Raw genomic sequence first — 18,250 nt, forward strand, 5'->3', positions numbered from 1 at the left:
ACGGTTCGACTCGACTCGACAGGCTATCCAGCACGCCATCAGCGGTCCTTTAATGAGCCCGAACGCGTATGAGCCGTGCTCCTTTCGCTCACCCCTTACAATCTAGCGAGTAAGACAGATCTGGTGTCTTCGAGGCGGTGCATGCTATGGCGTGCTTGGGGATGGGGTGTGCTAGATCAGAGCTAGGAGGAACTCCTTTCTGGTATCTATGAGTAGGTACGATCCTCGGTTGTTCTCCCCCGCCGGGTGACCTTTTGGGCAGCACGGTGGCGGTGGCGATCCGCAGTAGACCGCATGTTTCTTGTTCGTCGATGATGACTTTCGCAGTGAGCAGTATACCAGATGACTTGAAAAGCTTACAGGGACACAAAGGCTCATGCCCACCGACTGCGAAGTGGCGGACGATGACTAGTCATGGTGGTCTTCAGCCTGAAAGTACGGAAACACGGGCTCGCGAGCAGCCTACGGTGAACTTACTTGTGGTGCTAGTCCCTCTCCACGTTGACTCACTCCTCCGCTTCTTATTCAGAGCGGGCTGCTGACCACACTTCGATAAGCTGTCAGTGTAACCGGTTCTGGATCTGGCCTGCTCAGTACCACTCGCTCTCGCTCGCATTCCTTTCCATATGTACGACCAACATACATGAATGCTAGCATATGCGACTCGAGTCTGTGCAGGGTTCCGACATCCTCAAGAAGGCCCAATCCTCGGGACAGAGCCTCCGTCCGATTCAGATCCTCCCCCAAACCCAGAGATTCCGCTAAGCATCGTACCACCTACCCAGCTAGCCACTGACCACGTGCTGTCCCACACCATATCACTGACATTCGCGATAGGGCAGGGGTTGGTCGGCGTGATTGTATCTAGACTCGTAGGGAAGTACGAGTTGAATCGATCGAGACCGGCCCGTGCACCTCCATACGCGAAAAGTAAGCCCACAGCACCCAAAGAGGCGGCTGTGGTGAAGGAGGGGCAATAGCTCGTCTCGCCCGAAGGCTTGTTGCCGCCTCCGGACTGGTTGGTTGGGTTTATGGAAGTCATCTCGATCCGCTGAGTGTATCAGTAGGTCTTCTGAGTGATGTTGCGAGTGGAGGGGGATGAACTTGGGATATGGGAGTAGTAGTGATCGGGGGGCGGCGTTGTGAAGCGTGGTATGTCGAACGTTGTTGATGGGTGAAAGACACAGATATCTGAGTGCGCAGATAGCCACAATGCGCAAACCTATACTGACGCCCGGAGACAAGCGGGGCGTGGCGCAAAGGACATCGTAGAGTCTCAAGGAGCTGCGTCGCAGTCACTGGTGTCTCCTGGTGCCGTGTGGTGTGTCGTAGTGGGATCCTCTCATCTTGCGCTCCACGGGTGGCCCTCTTGCGCGTCTGAACTCGTCAGGAGTCCGAGACGTATCGTGGACCGTCAGGGCACCCCTACACCGCAATGTCACTCCTTTGCCATGCAGGGGCGATGGTCTGACGCTTTGGGACTGCAAAATACGCCCTGGCCGTAAGCCAGCTGATCCTGACTACTTTGGGACAGGTCCGGTATCCCGGACTGCTATCAGGAGCAGCTAGAAGAAGTAAGTTGCAATGGAGAACGCCCTCCTGACCAGGTCTGATGGAGCTGCCACGCTATAACGCACTTGTCAGCAGCTGACATACTCTCGCAGGATCACAAGGTCCGGCCAACTCAGAAAGGCTCAGTATTCTGCCCCTTTGACCGAGGATATATCGCCTTGCATCTCGACTAGTTGGCGCAAGGGAAGTCACGTCCAGTAATATCGCATGTGAATGCAAAGATCAAAAGGCTGCATGGATCTCTCCCAAAGACGTCCGACGTTAGGTTCTGCAGCTGTCACCAGTCCCGCCCCCCTGCATGAGCGCGCTTTGCGTTTGGCATAATGAAATCTACTATCGTTGTACACGCAGTCAAGCCGGCTTTTGCAGTCGTTAGACCCACAGAGGCCGCCGTACCGACCGTCCACTCTGCCGCCTTATACCCCAGTACACTCGTCGTCGCTATCGCGTCCTGCACAGTCGGCTCCTTTGCGTAGTCAGGCTCGTAACGGTCGTTGAGAAAGAAACCCGCGCCGAGCATGGCCAGGCCAGCAGCGGTGTATACCGTGGTCAAGGAGGGGAGGCACATGTATCTTGACCAGCCTGTATCGGAGTCGGCATGCGGTGAGGCGGACTCGAACGGCTCTTCGGGCGTGCTGGTATCGGGAAGTTTCTGGGCAGGATTCGTGAGCGAGTCTACCTCGGTATGTGCGGGGAAGGGGATGGAGAACAGGGGATTAGCATCTCTGTCGGCGGGTAGTGAGGCGGACTTGAACTGCTCTTCGGTTGTAGTGGTATCGGGAAGTTCCGGAACAGGGTTCGTGGCCGCCACTGTTTGATTCGGATCGGTGGAAGGGATGGAGAGCTGGGGACGATCCTGTAGTGGATGCTCGATGCTGGGGAAGGTCGATGAAGGGGTGTCTACCCCGGGGTTTACCGATAGCTCTCCCTGGGTCTGATCGATGGACGGGATGAGGCGCGGGGAACGATTTCTCGGTGGCTGGTAGATGCTGTCGAAGTCCAACACAAGCGATGAAGGGGTGACGCTGTCCGAGTCGGGACTCTTGCTTTTCCTGGCAGCTGAGCCGAACGAGCAGATGATAGGGCCAACCAGACTGCGGAGGGAAGCTGGATATCCGTGAACATTGTCCAAGCTTGCGGAAAAGTCCAAGATACCCATTGTGAGTGGTGTGTGTAAGTGGATCGATCTGGGGGGCAGAATATGAGTGGGATGTGAGTATGTGGTGTTGAAGCGACGACAAGAAGGATTTACAAAAGGGTGAGAGACAGATGCGTCTCGGAGCTCAACCACATCGTGAACAACCATAGCATAAAGGAACTCGTTGGGGGAAGTCAGTCAAGGGGTCTCGGTGGAACAGTCCAGTGCGTCTCACTCGAGCATACCTTTGAGTTGCGGCTCCACGATCGTCGGCGAATGTTCATGCTGTGCACTAGCATCTGCCAAGCCGTTCGCCGTTTTGAGGACGACGAGTGAGGGGTGGGCACGTCAGCGCTACTCGCTTCACGCACAGCTAGCGGGCGGTCAAGGTGAATGAGAAGCAGTGAGATAATCGAGTCTTCAGCGATGTGAGAACATCATACAGGGTACAATGATACATTAACCGTCATCGAATCAAGTCTCAGCACCGCCCATGTACCATGCTGCCCCGTTCGCGACTGACCTCGTCAACCAGTCTGAGCCACCCTGTAACCTCTCAACCAGCTCTGGACAGTTTTGAGACATCCCTGCCTCAGCTGCAGAGTATGCCGAGCCGATCGCCGGATCCAGCACACTCCCGACGTACTGTCCCGCCCGGCGCCCGAGCATCCACAGGGGTATGGTAAAGCTTGATAGTCCATTCAGGACCGGGTCGGGGTCATTCTCGGGCCACTTGCCGTTGTCGTCTGCCTTCCAGCCACATGACTCCAAGCCTGCACCGATCAGCATGGCGCCTGCCCCGATGACCATGATGGAAGTCAGTGTATCGGTGATGGTCTCTTGCGAGGGGAGGGAGGTCTTGGCGTAGTCGATCCAGGATGTCACGGGGGTCTGTGTACCACTGCGTTCCTCAGGTTCCAATGAAGGATCTGAACCCTTCGGCGGTATCGATTGGGAAGACATGTTGCGGGTGACGTGGTATAAGGATAAGTTGGCGCGTGAGTTTGGGAATGAAAGCTGTAGAGTGAAGTGTGGTGACAGTAGTCAATGTACAAAAGCAACAGCTTGGCAGCATAGACGATACCAGGAGGTTCGCCGCTCCGCTTGCAACAGAAAGGACTAAGCAGAGGGGCGTCATTAGGTGCGCACGCCACACGCGTGTCAGCACGGAGAAGTCCTCCTTTCTTTAGCTGCTCGGCCTCTACTCACACGCGTCTCAAGTCCAGACCAGTCCATGTCTATCCAGATCAACAACCGTTCAGCATCTGCGGGAGATCGCAGCGGTCATATGCAGCACCGAAGCTTATCCTTTCGAGCATCTTCCCTGCTTGGACGTAAGCACACACTCCGATAGTAAGCTCGGGCGCCCGGCCCGTTCCCTCGTCCCCTCTTTGCCCCGCTGGTCCGCTCCTCCGCCACCCTGATCGCCCTGATCGCGACCTCACGAGTGCCACATCGATCAGTAGGCGGTCGGGACTCACGTGTATACTTTATAGCTCTGCAGTGAGGCGATGATCAAGGCTGTTCGATCGATGCGTCGATGGCTAAAGCGCTAAGCGCTAAGGGGCGGTGTCAGCAAAACTTTCTAGCGCTCAGGAATTCCTCCGGGCCGGGGGCTCCTGTTCCCGGCCGTGCCTGACTGTTTGGGTGATAACGTAAAGTCAGCGAACTGAAACCTTATCTTTTGGATCTGGAACCCTGAGAATCGGAAGATTTCAAGCTCAGTCTCGAGGCGGTGTCATCCCATGGTACAGCTCACATCTATTCTCAGCCGCTTGGAAAGAGTCAGCCAACAGTCAGCAGCGAAAGGTATATAAGATCAATCAACAGCTCATCCTCTTCTCTTCATCTTACTTCTTATAATCAAGTCAGCTTCACCCCTTCGCTCCCCCTCTCCTCCCCCCATCTCTCACATACATCGCCACCATGGTCCGATCCATCACATACCCAGTTCTCTTCTCGGTCCTTGCTACTCTCGCATCGGCTCAGTACACAGCTACCTACAAATGGGGCCAGCTTCCAGCAAAGACTGAGGGGGATGGTCAATCAGGTACCAACGCTTGTGGGACACAGTCTAGGTGAGTGATGCCTGAAAGGTAGGCGATCGAGGATAAGCTGACAGTATAGCCAATCGTCAATGTGCCAGAATGTAGTGGTCAACTCGGCCAATGACTTCTGTATCTGGGGTCCTCCGGACGACTCGAAGCGCCCCATCGGGACCATCGAGGAGGTTGTTGTTGCGTGAGTCTCTTTCCCGTTGATCGAGGGGAAGTCGGAGCGTAAGGAGATGTCGAGGTTGCTCGATCTCCCCGTCTTTCACCTAGCGCACTCCGTTGTTCCAGTACCTCATCCCGCACTTGACAACGAATTGATCGAGCTGCCGCCCCCTCATACATTCAGCTGACATGGCAGATACTGCCTGAACGAAGGCTACGGTACCCGTCTTCTGCCCTCCGGCACGATCACCGACGCACACTTTGTCCGAGTCATGAGCGACAAGGTCTCATACGTTCAGGTGACCGGCAACGGTGACTTCACCAAGATCGGCCGTGAGTCATGTCCTCAGAGAATCGTCGTGGTAGAAGCTGACCAAGTAGTACCTGCCGGTGATGATGGTGGAGAGCTTGACGTGAGTGAAGGGTCGCCTGATGTATTCGCATGGGAGATGTAGCTGACGACCTCAGCCCCACTCTTGGACCGGTCTCGGAAACCCACAAGGAGGATTGGTATTCACCAACGCCTTCACCGGACAGTACGAGCAAGTGAGTCCACCACGTTCCCCTCGTGACAAGTAAGGACGAGAGCTGATGGAGTAGACGCACGAGTGGACCAGCTTCCAAAGTGCATGTGAGTCCCTCATACCTGCTTCACCGCAGGCGGTCAGCTGATTACTATAGCCAACTTCTGCATCCGAGCATGCAGGGACGGACCGAACGCCTCAAAGTGGTGCGAGCACATCTACGACGTCCGTAAGTCACATCTTTGCTTGCTTTAATCTTTAATCTGGATATAGCTGATCTTCCAGTCGGCTGCGGCTTCACCATCCCCGGCTCCTTCGACGCCGGCTTCGACGACTGCAACGGTGACCCCGCCGAGCAGCCCGGTGTCTACTCTGGTTCCACCTTCCACCAGGACGACCCTACCACCCCGGCTCCCCACCCTGCCGGCCCCACATCTCAATGCCGGTCTTTCAACTCCGTCGGTGGCGGTAACGCTGCCGCTGCCGCCACCCTCCTTCCATCCATCACCGGCTCCGCATCATCAGCATCAGCCTCGTCATCCCGCTCCGCTTCGGGCAGTATGAGCAACTCCACCTCGGTCTCGTCCACATCGGTGTCGAACTCGTCGTCCGTTTCTATGACGTCGACGTCTATGTCGGCTAGCATGACCTCCTCGGGCATGACCACTTCCCGGACTGGCGTCTCATCAACAGCTTCGGTTGTAGGCGCCGCAGTGAGCGCGTCGGCGTCGGCTTCTCAAGCGGCTGGGAGCAAGGTGGTCGCTGGCGGAGTGGGAATCATGGGGGCTTTGGGTGCGTTCGTTGCTGCCTTACTGTAGGTCATTGTTGGCTTGGAGGTATGGATAGAAGGTGCATGGACAATAGAGGTATACAGGACAATTAGAGTGATACAGCTTGTAATCCTTCTCAACCTGTAGATAACTAGGACACTACTTCGTTCGTCTTAGCTTTATGTTTATAGTGCTATGAAACCATCACTTGCATATTCTGTGGACCATTCGACCGCGAATTGCCATCATTGCCGCTTCACATTCCGCACAGCCCTGATGATGTACGTGGAGGTTTGTGGACGGGACACTACTCGGCAGATCCGGGAATTCTAATGGCACAGGGTATATCATGGGTATGGAAGGTACGAGCTGCAGATCTGCATGGCCTCATTGACACCCCTTCAGAAGGCTGCGCCTCCCGTACCAATCAGGGTGTCTCCAAACTTCTGCACCCACTTTGGCACCGGCCCACCAACGACATCGCCGCACGTGCTCCTCACCCATGACGCAGCACTGTTCATCGTGTCCTTGGTCGCGGCATTCGTCGCTTTCCCATCCGCGACCAATTTCCCTTCGGCAGCCGAGACGATCTCCAACATGCTGCGATTGCTGTCACCGCCACCGCTCAGGTACTCTGTACCGATGTAGCTGGCGTGCCGCGCGGCCATACCCAAGGCAGCGAGTGCGGCGATGGACGTCTTGGGGTGGGTTCCGATCCAATGCATAGCGTCCTTCCCGGTCTTCTGAAACCCGGACCATCTGCTGCTGGGGAGTAAGCGAGATCTGTTGAGTCAGCCTTCGACCGCGTCGCAAAATCGTCACTGGTAGAGAGTCGCTGAGCGCGCGCGGGGAAGGGTATCATGCAGGCCAGGGAGGGCATCAACCGGGCAGTCAGAGACAGCTGCCCTGTACTCACCCAAAGGCGTCTATCTGTGCTTCCCGCTCCAGTCTCCGCGCAGTCACCGCTTCCAGCTTTTCCTCTGTCGGTGACACAGTCGACCCCCATGGGTCCTCGTCAGCAGCCTCTGCGCCCGCAGCAAGCTTTGCAGCCTCGACGGTCTCTTCCTCAGCGTCCTCGTCAACCCACACTCCACCGCTCGAGTCGGCGTCGTCGCACACGCTGGGTTCAGAATCATCGTCGCTGGATGGGTATCAGACCAGGTTCTTGAGAGGAGCTTCGGAGGAGTTCCCTGACCCATCGAGATCGACTCGGCACTCTTCGGCGCTCGACTGAGACCCCAGCTGAGGCGGCAATTGAGTCCGGAAGGTATGATCGGGATCGGGGTTGAAGCTCATGTCAATATTGGGGGGCTGTGCACTAGTGGTAGTCGGGGTATGGAAGGAGAGATGTGTTTAGAGCGCTTGTATCGACTGAGGAAGGGAAGGAAGGGGGACAGTCGTAAGTATGAACGAGGGAAAGAGGGTGCGAGTCCCGCCTTTATATACTGCAGATGAAGAGGGCTGCCAGTTTCCAGGATGCACCAGACGGACATATCAAAGGGGATATAAGGGACCGGAATGAAAGGTTAGGCAGACCATACGCGTACCAGCAGTGCGAGAGGGCATCATCGGAGTTTGAGGAGGGGCTGTGCAAGTCTGGTTCGAGCACGTAGCAGCCTACAGGAGACGGGGGAGGACGATGAATAGAAGGACAAGGGGTCAAGGTAAGGCTGTGCAGGGGATGGAGCGTGTCTCATGTCCTGATGTGGAGGAGTGCCAGTCACGGAATCTGAAACGCCACTTTTGACCCCTCGTGTTTCAGATATCTTGCCGAAAGTGGCAGTTGTTTCGAGCGCCATCCTCTCCTGTACGTCGCAGTCGCAGAGACGATGGATCTGAGGCTCGACTAGCTCGTGTATCTTGTCCGGTCGATACAACACATGGAATGCGTTCTTGAGCCGTGCAGCTAATTCTACGGTGCGAGCAGATATCATCGACCGGGTTGGAAAAACGTACTCAGGGCGCTCTAGCAAGTTCGACGCCCTCCAGCTTGATCCTCTGCATACCACACCCTTTGTCTATTACACTGTCAGCATGTCTTCCTTTTGAGAGCTTCCCCATCTCTCCTGACTTTGTGCACGTCTCACGCCCCTAGCCTGTTGCGTACTCCCATTGAAATGTCAAGTACACGTACGCTGTCTGCACCCATGTGTGACATCTTCCCTCCTCCGCCACAATCCTCTCCACATATCACGCACAAATTGAACCCAAGGTCCTCCTCCATCTATCCCCGATTTGATTCACACACCCTGCGGAGTCCCGCATAGCCCTCAAAATGGTGATGCGTGGATGTCCGGAAACGCTCGACGACTTTGAGGCTTACGACCGGTCTAGGCTTGGATCCCAACTGCAAGAGGATCTATTCGACGCAGCGTACAATACGGCACGAAATGCACTGGGGACACCATTTAGAGGTGTCTCCGGCTTCGATGTGACACAGAAATGGCGCGATGAATATGGTGACCACGATCAAGCTGTGACCGACCGCCGACTGTCGGAGTACCGCAATAGACGCTACGAGCTACCTCCTGAAACTGTCGGCGAGATGTTCCCAACCGCCACATCCAGCCCCCAGTCAATAGCCACCGTCGAGTCAGACAGCTCCGAGACCCATGACTGGCCCGTCTCTTCGAATCATCCCACCCACGACTACTCCGAAGTGCCCGAACGCCCGTCGGAAGGGTCAGCATCGGTTGACGATGGGTCAGAGTCTGACGACGGAGATCGCCCCCCATATCCACACGATCGCGACTCTTACTGGGACGACGACTATATACCTACTCCCCATCCTATCCTCTCGAGGCGAGCACCATCCCGTCGTGCCCGTCGACGTCAAACCATGTATCGACATGAAGACGACTATGATCCGCCATTCCAGCGATCGTCCAGGCGGGGTCCAAGAAGATCGCGCCATGAGTCACGACCCAGCACGCGCAGATCTCGCTCGGGCAGATACTCTCGGCGGTAGCAGGAGAGGCGGAAAGTCCGTCAGAATATCGCGGGCGGTCTACGCGGCCGAGACAGCACGAGCGCACCATAGTACCCAGCGTGCAGAGGGGATTTACAGCCTGAGATTATAGTAGTAGCGTCATAAGGTAGAATCACGCAGTACATATATGGCTATAGCGCACACCTTCATAATTCGGCAGAGCTGCATCTAGTACTCCGGCTCATACGAGCTAGGGGTTGCTCAATCACCATCGTACAGGGCGCCACCATGTGTAAGGCCAGCAACGGCGACAAGCTGACACACGCGGTGAACCCGACACAGGGGCTATCGAGACCTCCTTGGCTCTGGAAAGTTCGAGGCGGTACCCCTCGCCAGCTATCCTTTCAAGCTCCTGATGACACGCCCTCCAGATTTCACACCTTTCATGCCCCTCACTCCCTCGTCAGAAGACAAGTAGGAGGAGGGTACTAGCGTGTTCCCCCAAAGTCCCCCCCCCAATCCCCCAACTCGTCCAGCATTTGCCACCCTCTTCCATCACAACACTATATATCCACCTCGAGTCCCAACTTCCACTTCACAAACCATACACCATCCTCCCATCGCCAGCCACACATACCCATCCCCTGACATCATTTCACACTGAGAAAGCACACAAGTATAGAGCCAGTACTTGAACTCTGCCTCTCCAAGGTACGTGTTAGCATCTGTCGTATGGTACTCCCTCTCGTGGAGTCGTCGAGACCTGAGTGAAGCTCAGAAGCCTCTGCCCAGGGACGGGGAGATACTCACTCTTCGATCAGTAACGCTGATCAAGCAGAAGTCCCAAAGTCTTGCACAACATCTCCAAGATCCTTCCTCACTCTTGACGACGTCCTACGACACGCCCCAGTCCTTGGTAGACTCCTCGCCGCTCTCGCTCGATAGTCTGCAATGGAACCAGCCTTTGAGACACAGACAGCGCCATTATCGTTTTTCAGAGAAATACAAGACGTCCATCGGTCCGCCTTTACTCAACACGCTTCAAGCGGGGGGTCATTTGACAATGGCTCCGCCTATACTGACTCACGCGACGAAGTATCCAATCCAAGCCAAACCACAGATCTCAGGGGATCCAACCAAAGCCGATACCCAGATTCGTCCCTACGGGCCTCAGCCCAAAGCTGGATCCCTTCCAGACCCACAAGGCATTCGAGGGGACCGCCAAAAAGAACTGCAAAGTCGTCTAGACGAGACACGACGAGCCGACCTGAAGATCCGTCTAGGCAGACCACGCCAAGCCGATCCGCAGATTCGCTTACGTCGTGCCAATCTACTGGCCGGAGTAGGATGCCATCCAGCCGCAGAAAACATCCGTGGAGACCAAATGCGAGTCATCTGTACAGGCGCAAGGGGCTGAAGAGGAGCTGCAAGTCGACGGCCAGGAGTACAGGAAGGAATGGGGATTCATCTTGTGCAGAACCCACTTCGCGCGCGCGAAGGCCGATGCGGAGGGGGAGACCCCGCGTTTCATTCGCACCTCCTCGCTCCGAGCAGACCATCCCCAGTGACTCTGAGTCGGAGCTGTCCGATCTTGAGGCGCCAGAACAAGAAAACACCACCCCGACCGGCACCGGCTGGACTTACGGTGATGTGGCCAAGGTTGCGATCCCTGCCGCCGCCCTTGCCTACGGCGCCTGGAGAGTGTACGACAACCCATCGTGCATCACTGATCTCAAAGACAACGTCACGGTACTCAAAGACAACGTCCTCAACCACTCTGCTGTCGGCGGCATGTCCAGCGCTGTGAATCAGACCTACACAGGTGTCTCGTCGTACGCCGCAGGAGCCCGCGATTGGGCGACTTGCGCTGCCGGGTCCACTGCAGGTGGGATCGCATCGACGGCAGGGAGTCTTTGGGACAACATGGGGACTGCGAAGGACGCGGGGTGGTCAGCACTGTACTCTGCGGGGGCTAAGGGCGCGTCAATGTGGTCGGGTTTCGGGGGTAACGCGAGCAGCGTGGCGACCGGGGTGATGGGCAAGATGAGCGGATGGACGGGCGCAGCGGCCAATTCGACCTATGCAGAGACCGCGCAGCTGGGTGCGTCGAGCTTCGCCACGGCCGCCGGGAGCACCCTGGGAGGTATGGGCAGCTATATCGCCAGTACCGCAGGGAACTTCCGAGATCATCTCGACCATCATCCTTTCGAGAGGGAACTTACCAAGCTCGCTGTCGTGCATGGGGGAACGGGTGTGGCGCAGTCCCTATATAATCGCCTTCTCGGAAGGTCTACTGGGGCCAAGGCGGCCACGGGGACCACGGCGGGGACGCGAAAGCACAAAGGACGACCAAGCGAGGAGGACGATCCAGACCATTGGGACATAGCATACGCCAACCCACTTGGTAAAAGTGCTGGCCACCCCGTCAGATAGACGTGTGATGTGGTCAGGAGTGAGAGTTCTTATGTATGAGTAGGCGATTGTCAGGCCGTCGAATTGTATCAGCAGAGCGGACGAAGTGCGGGTCCGCATTGTCAGCGCAACGTTATGACGCATGCTCGGCCAATATCTTTGTAGATCAGCTTCTTCCTCCCCTCATCGCCCATCATTTGCCCCCGCTACCTCATTCGCCGCACCATTGACTTCAATATCCGACAGTGATCAAGCTCCGAACCCGCCCGTCGAGCCAAAGCCGCCCGAGCCACGCGCAGTAGCCTCCAGATCCTACTTGATCAGCTCTAAGCAACTCTTGTCTTTCCGTGGGAGCACTCACGTCAACTTCGAGAATGGGCGCAAGGACGATCCGTTCCAGGATGAGCTGAGCAATTCGATCACCTTGCTTGACTGTACACCCATCAGCTACTATCCACATTCATGCCCGAGGAAGGATAAGCAAACTCACCGGTGAAGTCCTCATCTGAAAAGTTGAACAGCAGAACCATGACTGGTCCTCTGTAGTCCGCGTCGATGACCCCTGCGCCGGTATCGATCGAGTGCTTTGAGGCTATGATGATCAGCTCATCCCATCACTGCTATCTCCGGGCCATTCTCCGACCCCTATCTCTGTCCTTCGCTGAGTCCCTCCTGCCTGTCCATCTTGCAAGATTTGTGAAGAAGACTCACCCAGCCCGCTCCTCGGCGCAACTCGTCCATAACATCCATCAGGAACAGCCACGCTCAGCTGCAGATCCACCAGCACCTTGCCCCGCTTAGGGACGACCTTGTCTTCTGCAGAGTAGAGGTCGTAACCTGCTGAAAGGGCTGATCCGCGGGTAGGGGTGGTAGCGCGGTCCGAAAGCTTCTTGACGAGGAGGTGGGTCTTGGGCTGTATGATCAGCTGGAAGGTCTCGCTCCTCTACGAATGGATACATCGTGGAAGAGTAGGAAAGTAAAAGTAGACTCACCACAGCAACATCGCTAGCCTTCGGCGGGGGAACTTCCTTGACCTCCGGCTTCGCCTCCTTCTTCTCCTCCTTAGCCGCCGGCGCCTCCTTCTTATCAACAGCCTTCAACGCCGCCATATCCTCCTTCATCTTGACATCCTCTCCCTCGCTCTCGCTGTCCGGCTGCTCAATCTCCTTTCCATCCTGCTCTGGCGCCTTGTTGGGCGTCGGGGCGCCCGAGTTGGGGAAGGGCGGGGAGGCAGTCACAGCGGAAACGTGAGCCGCAGCGGCCGTCTCGGCTTGGATCTTGGGGTCCTTCCCCTCAGTCTTGGCGGGCGTGGGTGTTGAGTCGGACCGAGTTGGGGTGTAGGCAGAAGCGGCTGAGGGTGTACCCATCGACTTCGTCTTGCTCGGCTGTGCAGCCGGGGCAGAGGGGACCGGTGCGGACGAGGAAGAGATCGCCTGGGTTTCGAGGTCGATCATCTTGGGCTGGGCGTTCTTGCCTGAAAGCCAGGAAGAAGAACTGAGAGCGGCCTCGGCAGAGTTGGCGGGTGGGAAAATGCTGCTTTGTCAGCTGAACCCTTCGAGTCGCTCTTGGATACTGCACGGGACAGCAGATAGTTTCCAGACTCACTCTGACTGGAAGCTCTCCGACTTTCGGGGGACCATGAAGCTCAATGGGGAGATGGTCGTTCCGGCCAGCTTGTACGCTCGAGCAATTTCGTTTTGCCCGACGTCGAGAGATCGGCGAGGGAGGAGTGTCATGCCGCGTTCTATCATGTTAGCTCCTCTGCGTGGGCACATGACGTCGGCGAGTGTGGAGGAGAGGAGGGAGAGGACAGGCCCAAAAAGCGGGCATAGGGGTGGAGAAAAGACAGAAGCGGACAACGAGTAGACTCAAGCGGGAGGGAGGGTCAGAAGAGAGGGAATATAGGGACATACGAGGCTCAGACGATTTGTACTCGGTCAAGAAGTGTAGCGAGTCGTTTTCATACTCGTAATACCTGATATTTCCATCACTGATGTGTCAGCTCTCTTCCTTGGCTCTGAACGCGGGAATGACGCACCCCTTTCCAGCAAGGAAGAGCACATCGTTGCCTTCAGCAAAGAACGGCATGAGCACCCCACTACTTCGTCAGCTATCTTCCTGTAATTGCGCGGGAGCCAAAGCTGGACTTACGCGCTCGAATCTAAAGAGGTCATTTCGATGTTGGTCAGTCCGCTGGTATCCCAAAGTCCGACTTGGCGATCCGACATCCTGCTGAACTGCGATGATCAGCTATGTCTCCTGACGTTGCGCCCCGGACAGCCCGAGTCTCCCATATCTCTTGTCTGATCCTCTTCCGCTTGCTGACTCCCGACACATCCACATGTCGTCTTCTGCCTTCGACCCGTCACACTACTCGCGTGCTTGCACTCCGGATGTACAGATAATGTACTCACGCCGGTAGTCACGATCCTGTCCCGGTCACCCAACCAAACGACCCTTGAGCCCTTGACGCCTGAATGTCCATCTGTGACACGGACAGGATCCGATCCAGCTCGGGGGTCGAAGAGCCGGAGTTTCTTGTCTCGGCAGGTCTGGGATCAGCTCCATCCTCATGCTCGACCTTCTCAGGAGCCACTCCAGGCGCAAGCGGCCGCCACTTTTCCGACAGGTCTCCTCCCTGCAGATCGTGGACATAGTAGAGGCAAACGTACGGTAGCAAGCGTAGTTCCAACAGCATTCCAAGCCAGTCCTTGGATTCCATCGCCGTGACCATTGAGCTGCAAGCTTGCGCTATCACCTCCCTTCTCGATATCCCAGAGACGGATGATATGGTCCCCTGAGGCGGAAGTAAGAAGGTTCGAGGCCGTGGGGTGGAATATGACTTGGCCGACTTTACTGCGGAGATCAGCCTTCTCCCTTTCCGGCCTCCTAGGTGAACGGTGGGAGATGTGGACGCGGGATCGTATAGGCATCAAGGAAGAGATCCGTAAGGGTCGGAGACCAGAAGGGGAAAAGAAGGTGGGTATAGAGAGGAGCTCACCGTCCTCCAGCGTTCAGGCGAGCGGTAGGGCTCAGGTCGGAGGGAGACCAGTGATCCTCGCCCCAACCCTCAAAGAGCGAATCCTCGATCTTCCAGATAGCGACTGTGGCATCAGCACGCAGTCTTGAACAGAAGAGTTCAGTTTACACGCGCGAAATGAGATGCTACGCACTCTTACCATCCTCGCCAGCCGAGACGACGAGGTTGTCGTCGAACGGGGACCACGCAGTATCGAGCACCGGTGCGGTATGGCCCCTTGCCAAAGGGAGGATGTCGGGAAGCTTGGTAGGGAAGCCTGTAGGGGAAGGAGCGGAGAAAGCGGAGAAATTTGGCAGTACCGCGAAGGCCTAGATGTCAGCCCGATGAACTGAAGAACCCCTCGACGGCTGGCACCTCTTCTGCCCTCATTGTCGCATCGTCCTCCGGGACTCTTGGCCTCCTTTCGGATAATCCGTTGAGCATTCCAGATACCCCGTTCCCACTCCCTTCACTGTGTATTTCCGCTATGATGCCGGACTAGTCGACTTACCCCTCCGCCCGACACCTGCCAGTTGACAGCAATATACTTCCCTCCGGCCGTGACGAGGTCGGTGTCCCACGCCGAGCCTGAGATCTTGGCGTTCTCGTATGAGACCTTGGCCTTCTCGCCATAGACATGACGGTACTTGGACTATGAGGTGTCAGCCGGACATCCTGTCCTCCTTCGAGCGGTGATTAGAGCTCACAGGGCGGACAAAGCGCGACATCTTGCTCAATATGGGTCGGTTTGAGCTATTTTTTTCGGGGGTTTCGGTAACTTTGGTACGTTCAGAGTGATTTCTCAGACCGTGTACCGTCTATATGCCTCTAGCGTGACGCTATGAGCTGGATAAGATGGGTATGATAAGGAGGAATGAGGAGTGACGCGCACCCTTGCCCCGCCTTTCCCCGGCTCGTCACTTTCCCACGGTAACCTCACCGCGCTCTCCGCCAACATCGCCGCCAACTTCTATCCCAGCGAGTTCTACTACATCCATGACTATGCCTACTAGCTCAATCACCATATCATGAGCTCCCAGGTCTGCAAAGACTTCCTACAAGGGTACGCTACCTCCGTCTCTGTTCTTCAAGTAGAGCTGACGGTCAGGAATTGCCGATATGGCGCGAGCTGCAAGTTCTTCCATCCTCCAAGAACAGCAGCTGGGGCAGCTGGCGCGAGGGCTCTTGGATCCAATGCCAACACCATTCCACTGGGCAGTGCAGGAGCGGCAAGTAGCTCAGCACGATCGGTCTCGGGGAACCAGGGCCCCGTTGTAGTCCCTCTCAAGTACCAATTCAAGTGAGTTGGCTGATGAGATGAGGCGCGTGTCGCTAGCTAAAGGGAACAGTGAGGATACCATCAAGCTCGAACTTGCCAAAGAGAGACCGGAGTACATACTGTCGTCTTTTGCGGCGGCAAAGCACGAGCCAAATCTCATCTTCGGGCATGATCTCTGCCCAGATGAGCTGCGGTGGAAGTACTATCAGGCCAAGGAGCAGGGCAAGGTCCAGGACTACGTGAGCTATCTCTTAGCTGCCTATCGGATATCCAGCTGACGGAACAGATGCAAGAAGAAAAGACTCTCTTCCGGGCCGCCCAGGAGGTCCTCGCGTCCGCCCTATCGGACGTAAAGAAAACCACCCAGCTGGCTGAAGCGCTCCATGACGCTCGGTACCCTACGCCTGAATCCCTCAATCAGGACCGGCCAAAAGACTTCAGCGAAGCTGCTGTCCTCGCTCGGTTCTCTGGTGCTCGGCCAGGCGGATCTGGGGCATCCGCTCGCTCCTTCTCGGGCTCGAGCGGCGTCAGCGGCGGACGAGGCGGAGCAGGGTTCGGCCAATCCGCCTTCGGAACAGGAGCCAACTCCATCCCTGCCACTCGCGCTTTCGGCCAAGCAGCACCAGCAGCTGCGTCGGCTTTCGGCGCCAGACCTGCTGCGTCAGCATTCGGCTCCTCCGGATTCGGCGGCGCCTCGACAACAGCGACGCCGGCCACAGGCTCAGCATTCGGCGCATCCGCCTTTGGCTCCAACTCCGCATCCAACGGCCGTGCAGGCCCAGTGTCGGGAACGAACTCGGTTCCACTCGCTGGTCCCAGCCGCTTCGGCGCATCGGCATTCGGTCAATCCGCTACCACCACACCTGCGGCGGGCTCTGCATTTGGCTCGTCTGGTTTCGGTGCGGCAGCCAGACCAGCGGGAACGGCTGGCGGATTCGGGGCAGCTGCGTCGACTACAGGGGCGGCTTTCGGTGCTGCCGCCGGCGCGACGGGCGAAGGTTTCGGAGGCTCAGCTTTCGGCGCGTCCACAACCACTCCAGCCGCTGGATCAGCTTTCGGTCAATCCGGTTTCGGCCAATCCTCCACCCCAGCTCCGACGAGCGGATTCGGCTCCACTCCGCCAACGGGTCCATCCGGATTCGGCCAATCTGCTTTCGGCCAGCCATCAGCACCTACAGGCCCATCAGCCGGGCGGAGCGCTTTCGGATCGGCGTCGGCGTTCGGATCCGGCTTGAATTCCACTTCTGTTGGAGGCGGGACCGGCGGAGGGTTTGGGCAGTCCGCCTTTAGTGCTGGCGGGAGCACAACGGGATCGAGCGGGAGTTCCGCGACGGTCCGACCAGGTGGATTCGGCGCGTCCGCCTTTGGGTCTAGCGCAGCACCCTCCGGCGGATTCGGGGCAGCAGCTCGCTCGACCTCCGGATCAGGCGCTGGGGCATTTGGCGGCGGCGGCGGCGGCGGAAGCGGAGGCGGGTTCGGCGCCTTCTCTCCCGCGAGAGCGCCGGGGAGCTGCAGCAATTCTGTACCCCTGGGCAATGCGCGGACATTTGGGCAGCCCGCTCAACCTGCTCAGGCGGGGTCTGGCTTCGGATCGTCTGCATTCGGGTCCAACTCCGGCTTTGGAGCAGCCGCGAACGCGCCCAGCCCATCCGGCGGTGGAGCTCTTCCTCCTTTTACTCCGGTCGCTCCTGCCGGATCAGCCTTCGGAGGGACAGGCTTCGGAGGTGGAGGGGGCGGATTTGGCGGCGGAGTGGGAGGCGGAGGGGGAGGAGCGTTTGGTGCCGGATCCGGCTTTGGGGGCGGCGGTACCGGCTTCAATCCCAACAATCGATATACGACCGCCAACTCTACCACCTTTGGCGAAGCCCACCCTCAATCCCAACAATCCCAACAGTCCCACTACCCACAGTCGCAACAACAACAACAGCAATACACCGGCTCGACACCCCCACCCGCCTTCACCTCTTCGCCCGTCCACTATCCCCTCCCCTTATTCGCAGAAGGCGTCGTCATTCCAGATGGATGGAACTACGAGGATCCGTGGTCTGCTTATCTTCCGTCCGTGGGTGTCAACCCGCCCGCATATGAGAAGGGCGGATGGGGCAAGAGTGTGGAGGAAGGTGGATGGGGGCCGGGGGCGATGGGCGGGGCGGAGAGTCCGAGCGATGGTTCGAGGGCTTTGCCCGAAGATGGAGGAGGTGGGAACAAGGACAAGGAGAAAGAAGGGAGGTTGGAGGAGAAGGATGTGGTTAGGTTTAGAGGGGCGAGTTGGGGGTTGGGGGAGATACCGCCTTGGCCGGCTTGCGCCGAGTTGCGGACGTAAAGCGGAGGAGGCGACAGGAGGATGCGGACAGGGTCAGAAGAGATGACGGCCACGGGGACAGGCTATGG

At 57.3% G+C, this 18,250-nt stretch overlaps 7 protein-coding genes across 7 annotated transcripts; 4 read left to right on the forward strand and 3 right to left on the reverse strand.

The window, feature by feature from the left end:
- Window positions 1-88: 88 nt before the first annotated feature.
- MKK02DRAFT_30683 (uncharacterized protein) lies at window positions 89-3,673 on the reverse strand (the record flags this gene model as incomplete). The annotated part of the gene is made up of 8 exons (XM_053088108.1): window positions 89-387; window positions 511-557; window positions 644-777; window positions 827-1,051; window positions 1,105-1,377; window positions 1,432-1,626; window positions 1,955-2,759; window positions 3,234-3,673. 8 exons carry the CDS (start codon window positions 3,671-3,673, stop codon window positions 89-91), a joined length of 2,418 nt encoding a protein of 805 aa, XP_052941926.1.
- A 963-nt stretch (window positions 3,674-4,636) lies between these two features.
- Window positions 4,637-6,268, forward strand: MKK02DRAFT_20878 (uncharacterized protein; the record flags this gene model as incomplete). Its single annotated transcript, XM_053086330.1, has 8 exons — window positions 4,637-4,788; window positions 4,838-4,951; window positions 5,123-5,259; window positions 5,308-5,339; window positions 5,395-5,472; window positions 5,527-5,557; window positions 5,608-5,679; window positions 5,736-6,268. The coding sequence occupies 8 exons, from the start codon at window positions 4,637-4,639 to the stop codon at window positions 6,266-6,268; spliced, it is 1,149 nt and encodes a 382-aa protein (XP_052941927.1).
- A 353-nt stretch (window positions 6,269-6,621) lies between these two features.
- Window positions 6,622-7,516, reverse strand: MKK02DRAFT_41296 (uncharacterized protein; the record flags this gene model as incomplete). The annotated part of the gene is made up of 3 exons (XM_053091508.1): window positions 6,622-7,003; window positions 7,137-7,361; window positions 7,416-7,516. 3 exons carry the CDS (start codon window positions 7,514-7,516, stop codon window positions 6,622-6,624), a joined length of 708 nt encoding a protein of 235 aa, XP_052941928.1.
- A 979-nt stretch (window positions 7,517-8,495) lies between these two features.
- On the forward strand, window positions 8,496-9,188 carry MKK02DRAFT_30686 (uncharacterized protein; the record flags this gene model as incomplete). The annotated part of the gene is made up of 1 exon (XM_053088109.1): window positions 8,496-9,188. The coding sequence occupies one exon, from the start codon at window positions 8,496-8,498 to the stop codon at window positions 9,186-9,188; it is 693 nt and encodes a 230-aa protein (XP_052941929.1).
- A 1,464-nt stretch (window positions 9,189-10,652) lies between these two features.
- Window positions 10,653-11,582, forward strand: MKK02DRAFT_41297 (uncharacterized protein; the record flags this gene model as incomplete). Its single annotated transcript, XM_053091509.1, has 1 exon — window positions 10,653-11,582. One exon carries the CDS (start codon window positions 10,653-10,655, stop codon window positions 11,580-11,582), a length of 930 nt encoding a protein of 309 aa, XP_052941930.1.
- A 228-nt stretch (window positions 11,583-11,810) lies between these two features.
- On the reverse strand, window positions 11,811-15,308 carry MKK02DRAFT_35550 (uncharacterized protein; the record flags this gene model as incomplete). The annotated part of the gene is made up of 15 exons (XM_053089200.1): window positions 11,811-11,873; window positions 11,923-11,993; window positions 12,052-12,153; window positions 12,273-12,474; window positions 12,554-13,094; window positions 13,167-13,305; window positions 13,475-13,551; window positions 13,600-13,659; window positions 13,713-13,798; window positions 13,976-14,113; window positions 14,234-14,417; window positions 14,563-14,665; window positions 14,735-14,909; window positions 15,092-15,232; window positions 15,288-15,308. 15 exons carry the CDS (start codon window positions 15,306-15,308, stop codon window positions 11,811-11,813), a joined length of 2,103 nt encoding a protein of 700 aa, XP_052941931.1.
- Window positions 15,309-15,608: 300 nt separating this feature from the next.
- MKK02DRAFT_41299 (uncharacterized protein) lies at window positions 15,609-18,182 on the forward strand (the record flags this gene model as incomplete). The annotated part of the gene is made up of 4 exons (XM_053091510.1): window positions 15,609-15,643; window positions 15,689-15,880; window positions 15,930-16,098; window positions 16,146-18,182. The coding sequence occupies 4 exons, from the start codon at window positions 15,609-15,611 to the stop codon at window positions 18,180-18,182; spliced, it is 2,433 nt and encodes an 810-aa protein (XP_052941932.1).
- Between the last annotated feature and the right edge of the window lie 68 nt (window positions 18,183-18,250).

The sequence above is a fragment of the Dioszegia hungarica genome (assembly GCF_025882075.1).
Source record: "Dioszegia hungarica strain PDD-24b-2 chromosome Unknown MKK02contig_31, whole genome shotgun sequence".
NCBI lineage: Eukaryota > Fungi > Basidiomycota > Tremellomycetes > Tremellales > Bulleribasidiaceae > Dioszegia > Dioszegia hungarica.